Source organism: Zerene cesonia, chromosome 3 (assembly GCF_012273895.1).
Source record: "Zerene cesonia ecotype Mississippi chromosome 3, Zerene_cesonia_1.1, whole genome shotgun sequence".
Lineage (NCBI taxonomy): Eukaryota > Metazoa > Arthropoda > Insecta > Lepidoptera > Pieridae > Zerene > Zerene cesonia.
In genome coordinates this window covers 5,374,485-5,383,884 of record NC_052104.1, presented here as the reverse complement: position 1 = coordinate 5,383,884, position 9,400 = coordinate 5,374,485, and the positions used below count along the sequence as shown (strand labels likewise).

At 30.0% G+C, this 9,400-nt stretch overlaps 1 protein-coding gene across 1 annotated transcript in view; it reads right to left on the bottom strand.

Moving 5' to 3' along the window:
- Window positions 1–2,191: 2,191 nt before the first annotated feature.
- LOC119839489 overlaps window positions 2,192–9,400 on the bottom strand; it is a 13,267-nt gene continuing 6,058 nt past the window's right edge. Inside the window, exons 3-4 of the mRNA XM_038365782.1 lie at window positions 5,116–5,226; window positions 2,192–2,615 (exon numbers count right to left, since the gene is read on the bottom strand). Coding sequence (XP_038221710.1) covers window positions 2,386–2,615; window positions 5,116–5,226 — 341 coding nt within the window. The 3' untranslated portion in view covers window positions 2,192–2,385. The remainder of the gene's footprint in view (window positions 2,616–5,115; window positions 5,227–9,400) is intronic.

Genomic DNA, 9,400 nt, shown 5'->3' with positions numbered 1-9,400 from the left:
GTCACTGCTTCGGACTAAAGGAGTGAATGTTGGAATAATGAGATGAAAGCTTGGGTAGCTCAGTTCAGAACAATCAGTACATCCCAATTGTAAAGAACTTTAGTTGAGATGCATTGATCAAAATTGTAAAGTGAAAACGTGCCTAAATTAACCCTTGATACAGTTTACGATTTTCCAGATGTATACATAGTCGAGAAGTGAAACCACAGCGGTCGTGCCTGAGGACATGCACGGTGCAGGAGGGCCGTGTTGGCAACACCGAGTGAAGCCACCGAGCCAAGCGGTGGCGCACGCGTGTCACTTTTGCTAGAGACTTCTAGGCGTGCGTTTGCGTTTAAGAATCACCGTGCCTTTTGTCGTCTGCCGTCAGATTAATTGATTATATATATTAATGATATGGATATTTGCGTTTAATTTCTAACACAATTTATAATCGTGCTAACCATTGCCTCGATTAACCTCGATTTTTTAATATTTATTGTCATAGCGGCATCTCATCATCTATATGTAAACATCTAATATGTGTGTATTATACAAGAAATACATCTATATGCCTATCCGATTCAGATGCACCTATACATCTTTGTTTGTGTAATCAAAAGGAATAGCTAAGAATAACTCACATACAGAAAAAAAGGATATACATATATCTTCGCATCGGATATCTGATGAACAAGAGTATGTAAGTATTTCTGATATTACTATAAGAAACTACTACTGTAAAAAGAAAAAGAACTAGAACAACAATTAGACTGTTGGGAATACTAAATAATAATTACGACTTTCGTTTTTTGTACGCCTAACTTAAAATAACAAGCAATTCAAGCACACATGTTTTAAGTAATATTTGCTGGCATTTTTTATTTCACTCTTTATATTCTGTTCTTTTTAAGTTCAAAAACAAATCTAATTAATACTTTACTATTATCTACTGGCTTGGTCCATGATGTTATTATTTACCATATATTATTACATCCCCCGCATTGAATACCGCGAATTTAGAGACTTCAGTGTGACTTCAGTCCCTTTTTATGTTAACGCTGTCATCTGTCACTCATTATTTTAGGAGGATTATTAATTTATGAACATTATCTTTTCTAATAACTTTCTAGATTATGGGCATACATAAATACCTTTACGGGTGGGTGTGTAATTGGTTATCTTAGACCAAGCCTGTCGTATAAGTATTACAATAGAACTTTACTTCAGGTAACTTCGTTTAATTGTACGATTATAATTAAATAAATTCTAATTTTCTACAATTTCAGCCGAAGTTGACTTTTATATGTCAAAAGTAAAATTAGCATTTTCACTCACCTTCACGTCATTTGTTATAGTGTCTGAGGTATAGTATAGGTATAGAGAAGAGAAGCTACTATATTAAATGATACGCATTGACAAGACACACAATTAATAGATGAATTTTAATGTCCAGACGGCAATTATTTACTCGATTTAGATGTTATTTTTTCAATTCATAGAATCTTCACTAGTTTAAAAAAATTTGTTCAGGTAAAAATAAAATAGGACACGAGAGACTTTTTTCATTCAAATTTTATATTCTTTATTTTTTCATTTATTCCCATTTTTTCTTAAAAATAATTTTGTATACAATATTTACATGTTTAATTTAAATTGTGAAGAGGTTCATATTTTTATCTCCATTACACAACTCTGTTTCTTATACATAAAAATATAAGTTAAAATAACAAAAAGTTCCGTTTTTCATCAATTCAATACTTGTTTAACAACCTAACTCCACATCTTACTGACACGTGTGACACAATAATTCACACCTGACAAAAACCAGAAACGCCTTCACGTAATATTTAACGGGTGTTATTTTCTCAATGACGTGTTATTCGTCATTACCAAAAATTTCAAGTAAAAATAAAAATATGTTAACAAATTTTTGAAGAAGAAGAATGAAGATTTTACAATTCAGACGTTAAATTCATAAAATACTTATTAACATAAATGCCTATGTACGATCTTAAAACAATTAAACAAACAATGTAGATGCGAAATACAGATTAACAGATTTTCGTTTTAAGCATTGAGAAGTATTTCATTAACAAGTATGTATTTTATAGGAAATAACATATTTCGTGGAAGGTCTCTACCTATATCTAAAAATTAAATTTTAAGTAGTTTTAAGATAAGATATTATATGGTATCTTTTAATTTTTGTTCAATCAGTCCAGTCATAATTACTACGATACACAGAATTTGTTTAATTTTTACGTTTCATCTGGTGTTCTCACATGCAATCAAAATCTAATAGTTTTTACAGTTATTGGCAGTACAATATCACATTTCAAACAACCTTAGAAGGAACAATTCGTAACAAGTACCTTAACATTAACTTAAAATACATAATATTAATTACAAAAATATTTCATCGACGAGTTTCTTATCGATCACTCTGTGTGGCTTCGGTTTTGACTGTTTTTTCCTTCGTCTATAGAGCCTTGCATTTAGTGGGTAAAGTGCTGGTGAGAGAGCGCATCGAACATTGAACCACCAGTCGCAAGACGCCACGCCTTGGGAAAACACTGTACCGTTGGGACAAAGGAAGGAAGCCTGCCGGCCATCTATATCGCAGTAGTGCCAGGCTGGAACATTTAATAAAAATACAATATGAATAAAAAATTAAAGCAATAATATTAGTTATTAATGTGATCTCATGTCAACATATCATATTATTGAAGTGGTTGATTCAGTTATAATATTAAAGATAATATAATTGCTAACATATAGGCTTATTAGACGTAACATGATATTGTGATGCAACTGGTGTACATAAGTTTGAAATTTTGAACTAAGTAATTGTTTACATCGATAAATAATAATCATGGATTGAACCTTTATGCTGTTTACAGTATACGCAAATCGAAATGTATGAATATATTCTATTAATCAATAAAATAACTAAAATTCAAATGTACTTCATTATATTCTTATTAAAATGGTTTATTACACATTTGAGCATTACATATTTTATATACACGCAGCAGTACAAATAATCATTAATAATTATAAATAAATAGCCTTTAAAATACCAACTTCGTAAAAATAGCTGATGTCACGGTTATAGAAACATAATTAAAAATATCTGCACTGCGGAAACTGCGTTAAAAATCGGATCATTAATAAATGAAGTTTGATTATTGGCTCGTTATGAAACGAAGATCTTAAAAGCAATCTATGTTCATTTACATACGAGATTTCAACATATTTTTAAATGCTCATTAACTCGTGCAGTGCAGCGAAAATGATAATAATTGCTACTTACTTCTTAATTTACTGAGCTTGTTATGAAATGAGGGATTTCTGTTAAAACTGTATACCGCTCGTATACGGAATACACGGAAGTAAGACTGTGTCTAATATCTGCCGATAATTTAAATTTGTCCCAGACAACTGATGTATTGGTTGGCCCTTATTAATTACCGGATATAGATTTGATAGCATTACAACATACAACAACTCCTAGGGCCCTTTTCTTAAACGACTTTCCGAACTGAATTTCCCGTTTTCAGTACTACTTTGATTAGTAACATATTTTGAATAAATAAATTTTGATCTGACTGAATTGCATACCTTCTGTTATAACATTTCTTGAAGAAATGTTTTGCCTAATATCAAATCGAAGATATCTTAGTTAATTTCGATTGATCATTGTAGGTACCTGATACTTTACATAAAACGATATTTACATAAAAAAATAATAAAGTTAATTATACATCAGGCAATGCGAAAATCACGAAATAATTCATCATTATTGATGATACGATTTCGATAAAGTCCCAGATCAGTTTTTGTTATATATTTAACTGACCTCACATCCGCGTGAGCCTGTATCCTAATCATCTCAACACGAACGAGGTCAAAGTAACTAATATATTAAATAGTTCTTAAACGTTCCATCACGATTACATTATTAAATTATCCCTGAAGGCACAGCTACGATAAAATAAGCGGATAGCAGTCAAACTCAATGCTTTAATAATTATCATATATATTAACTGATTTTTATTTATAGTAATTATTAATTATGTATTTATGATATGACAAGAAGCTTGCTAAAAAAACGATAAGAATTGTAAATGTATGATATTAGACTACAAACGTAACACAGTACCTACAATATTCCATAATTCTATTTGATAAACCAGTTAAAACATTTTTTTAATTAAAAATCGTATTGAATCATAATTGTTATTACAAGTTTGGACAATTATGATTATTGTGTGTAACAAATAGTGAAAGTAGTGACAGCAATATTGATGAATATAAATATAAATGGTAGAAGCGAGGTTTTCATAAAAATATTAAATTTCTTTTGAAGCAACAGATTTTACATTCAATTTTCGTTGATATATTATTGATATGTATGTACATGGAAAAGTAATGGATTTTCTAGATAAATGAGTTGTTTCTGTATGTATTATTGTGTTTGGTTCTACACAGTTACCCCATGTTTAAGAAATAATTACATTGTAACATATTCTATTTAAAAGTAGGTATTTCGAGCGTGGTACATGTAGGTACTGGAAGTGCCACAAAGTGTTGGAAACATAATTCTTAATATCATAATATAATCGGTTAATATGATTTTTGATCAGAAACTCTATACTCGTAATAATAGATTTATTCATCGTTTTAAATCTTCTTGATGAATGAAATCAGTTATCCTTTTTATTAAATGAAGCGAATTCGTAGATTGTAAACGTTATCATATAATTTGATATATTTAACTTCCTGAAAATATAAGGTTTCGAGTTGTATTCAATTAAACTCATTAATCATAAAACGGCTGACGTATAATGTTGTCTGTAATCTAAACCAAATCATTAAAATATAAAGTCAAGGTGAACGGTGTTAATCGTATCAAATACAATTTGTTCACACTGGTTTTGCCCCTTTTATATTATAGTCCAGTAATTATGTATGTAAGTATAAATAACCAATAAAAATACATTAATACGAAATCACAGGAAACTAAAGTAATTATAAGTGTTTCTTTATTTGAAATTACTGAAACGACTGAGTATTACTTTGTTTGATATATATACATTTATTGAATTGTTTATTAAATAATAAAGATTATACCTTGACAACGGGTTTCCATATCAGCAAAAAAGCCAGGATATGGTTGATCGTCGCAGTAGAAATTTGTGTAAGGAACTGCTCCTAGAACAGGATAGTCTGTGCCCGGCTTTCCTGAAAATTAAATTCAATAATATTCATAAAAAGTAAACTAATGAACCATAAATTACCTTTTGTTTAAAGAGGCATCATTCTAAAAAAAAAATGGTTGCCTGTAAAGTCGGTTTTACGGGCGAAGATTTTACGTGACAACGTCTATTTATCGGTAGAATATTTATTGATATGAATATTATTAAATTGCACAATAGGAACAAGGAATTGAATGAAAATAAGAATTGCACAAATTTTAAGTATAGAAAATATATTTTGTTTACTAAAAAGACAGAGACAGAGACACAAGTACGCGCCGATTCAATGCGCCTAATTCTCTAGTGCTGCGCGCGCGGCGGACCGATCATAGTTCGGTGACTCATCGTAACGTTACCGGGCGGCGTTACACTTTTTCATAAGTGACTTCGAGCCGAAACCTAATTTAAGACGTTGTCACGTCAAAAGAATCATAAAAATCGGTTCACCCAGTAAAAAGTTTTGAGGTAAGGTAACAAAAACGAAAAATTTAGTGAAATGATATCCTCCTTTTTTGAAGTTGATAAACTATACACGAGTACGTATATAGTTATAACTATTTCAAATAACACGTATTGTAATGACGCGTTGATGTCTTTAGTACTGTAAAATAAACATTATGTGCAGTTTCATACATTTTTAGCTAGGCAGGTGATGAAATTTTAAGATTTAACATGTGCGGCCTATCTTATTTTCTACTTATTTCTTTTTATTTAACCTCTTCTATTCCACTTCTCGATAAAGGACTACCAAGAAAAATCTTTGCGGGATCTTTTTTCTAAGTAAAAGAGTTTATTCTACGTACATTTAGTAGGTAGTTAAACTTTATTGAAAACCAAAATTTCAGCCTGACTGCATATATAATAAAAATGTGTATAGCAGGTATATTAAAACTCATAGAAAACCAACTTAAAACGAGCATTAAATATTATGTAGCCTCTTAAACGTAAGCCTTAAATAAGCAGGTAGGAGTAAGCGTTTGATAAGGAAAGTTCAATTGGACAAACTTTCACTGGACTGACCTCTTAAGTATTGGCTAGAGACAGGAGAAGGGGGTTGTTGAGACCAAGACATACAACTGTTTGTCTATTTGCCGATTTAAGAAACTCCTTGATTCAGTATGGTTGTTCAATTATTACAATCATACCGACTTACCAGTTAAATATTGTCAGGTAGATTTCCTTAAATATTCTAATTATTCTTTAAATTTATATTGGGGACATTTATTATTCTTAAAAGTGTACATTTGTAAATTCATTTTACTTATAGGAACGTTCGTGGAAAGATGTTTGTCTGGGTATCTAAAAAAGTTTTGGTAATTTTGCCATGAATTTGAAAACGTAAGAATCGCACTCATTTTTAAAAATAAATCAAGGAAGACATCAAGCAACGAGTGTGTCAGTACTCCGTGTACCATAATTATTTTTTCTAAGGTTCAGTATTCCTACAAAAATGCTGCCTCGTCACCTCTTCCACTTCTGTTGAAGTTTCAGAGTCAAGTATCACAAAACCTCTATGTCAAATGGCAGATTTATTATACAAAGCCCGCCATTTAATATAAAGTTGGACAACAAAAAGACTATTAATACATTTTACATTTGTTTTCTTTGCCATAAATCTAGTCGTTATTTATACATGAAGTCATTTAACGATATTAAATATTCGGTTCTCGTGAAATCGAGAAAGTTCACATAACCTTTAGCCTTTGTTAAGATTACGCGGAACCTACTAATTAATAAACATTATATAATTCTTGTTTTCTTGTAAAGTGTAGACCATATTATATTTATATTTTAACATAAAATATGTAATAATATATATAAATTTTCAAATGTTATACTGTTTGCTATTGGCAATGAATTCGTTGAAAAATAATCTAATTATCTGTTATTTTAATGAACCGATTATTGTATTAAATGTATATTTACTTATAAGATTTCTGTACAGAATCAAACAATATTGCAATATAAACCAAAACGCCCTTTGAAGTTTGAACTTAATGAAGTTTCTGGAATATTAAGATGGAGGTATTTAAAGTAAATGAGGTCTTTACTTGGAGTTCGAATACAATTTTTTTTTTTACTATGTGTTTGCTATAGCAGCATATATAACAATAGCATATATAACAACAATCTGATATAATATTTTCTGAAGATTATGATTTGTTGGAGGCTGTGGTGTCATAATGTATGGTATGATAGTTTCAGGTCATTAATAAACACTATACCTAAAAGAAGTTGAAAAAGTTGTAAATACTATATCGAAATAGGTTAGGGGGCAATGCAAATATCTCATTCTGCCATTTAAAACTGCAATCACTTATAATAATTCTTATGCAATACCAGCCTGATTTAACTGAAGATAGAACTGAAATATTAAAATCACGACCGATTTCGTGAATTAATGAATATTCGAAATCGATTTACCGCAAGGCGATGTGCTTTTCGTAACGATATCTATTGCCGGCAGACTCTCCTTTCTACTGATATCGGATGAATAAAATTTTAACTGTCGTAATCGTAATTTGTAACGAGATTATTGGCTAGTCTTCATACAATTTTTCAGAAATAGATTTTTGAATAAGTTTCAAAACAGGCGGTATTACATTAATGGTAATTGTTATAAATATAAATAAAACGAAAGGCTCTAGATAATGGCAAGAGTGCGACCGAAACAATAGAGCAACAAATGTATAGTAAAAATAAAAATGACCCAACAAAAGCTAAGGTCGGCATGGAGAGGCAAAACAAGGTCATCATTCACACGTTTATGTAATAATTTGAGATGACTCGGTAATTTATACTTTATTTGTAACATTGACACTGAAATAATGTAATTTATATCACGATATATTGATAAATTTAGCGAGCATACTTTAGAGATCAATAATACACGTTCAATAACTCCGATATATCTTATTAATAATAAATGTAATTTTTTTATTGCATATAAATTACAAAAAGTATATATTTTATGGCATATGTGTTTTAAAGATATATTTTGTATTGTAATTGTAATTGTAATAGAGTTTCACATGGAACATGCAAAACATTCATATTGCATCGGTGCCTGCTTATAGCACGTTAGTAACCTTGTCATATGTTCATAAACCATTGCATAATCGTTTACTTGCAGCACGGGCTACGCATTACGCAAAATATTTTTTATAAATTGCTTCTAGTTAATTCTAAGCTTATCCTCAACTTGTTCAAAAAATATAAATGTCATAGAAAATATAGTTTGTATAGAGTTGCCATAACAATTGGTAATCTAAATAGGAGTCGACAATTGCGAAATTTTTAGGTACATAGCTAATATCAACATTCTAAAAATATGTTTTTTTTTTTGAAAGATTAAAGAGCGCTTTTGTTTTTTTTTTTCTTAAATGAAAATTATCAGTGCTCTCTCTGTTTCTTATTCACGCCTGAACCTCTGAACCAATTTAGATGACTACGTGGGAGAATCTAGTTATTAATATTTACAAATAGATACATGGAGCTATTAAATGTTTTGCCACACAATATTATTTTAAAATCTTAAAATTTTAAATAAACTGCGTCAACGATTACATTTTCAAGGCCCTCAGTTGCAAAAACAAGTTATCAAACTCACAATAGTCGATAATAATTGTAGATTGGTCATCTTCAAGAAACCAGATAGACAGGATCCACAACTACCATCGCTATAATTAATTCAAAATCGGTTTTAATTATAAAGATGACCTAAAATCTTTTAATTTAATTATTTTTTATTAGATGTGTACTGAAATTTATAGTTGTAAAGTATATGTCGCAACGTAGGCTATGAACGTTGTGGCGTAAGTAATACGGCTACAAACATACGTCTTTAGACGGATACATAAATAGCATGTTGTAATTGTTGTTATAATTATTGGTTTTATTCCCGAAATATTCATGAGATACGGGTGTTCAAAGTCGGGTTTATTTACTGATAAGAAATAAACAAAATGGAATTTGATTTTGTTTTCGTGTTTATCAAAATAACTGGTAAATATATATCAAATATCTAAATTTTAATCTCAATATAATCTAAATCTATATATTTGGAACTAGCTTCTTCGTTATTTATTTGAAACCATCAAATTTAAGTAGATATAAGATTTCAACAACTTTCTAAACTTAACAACGTGCATGCCATCACT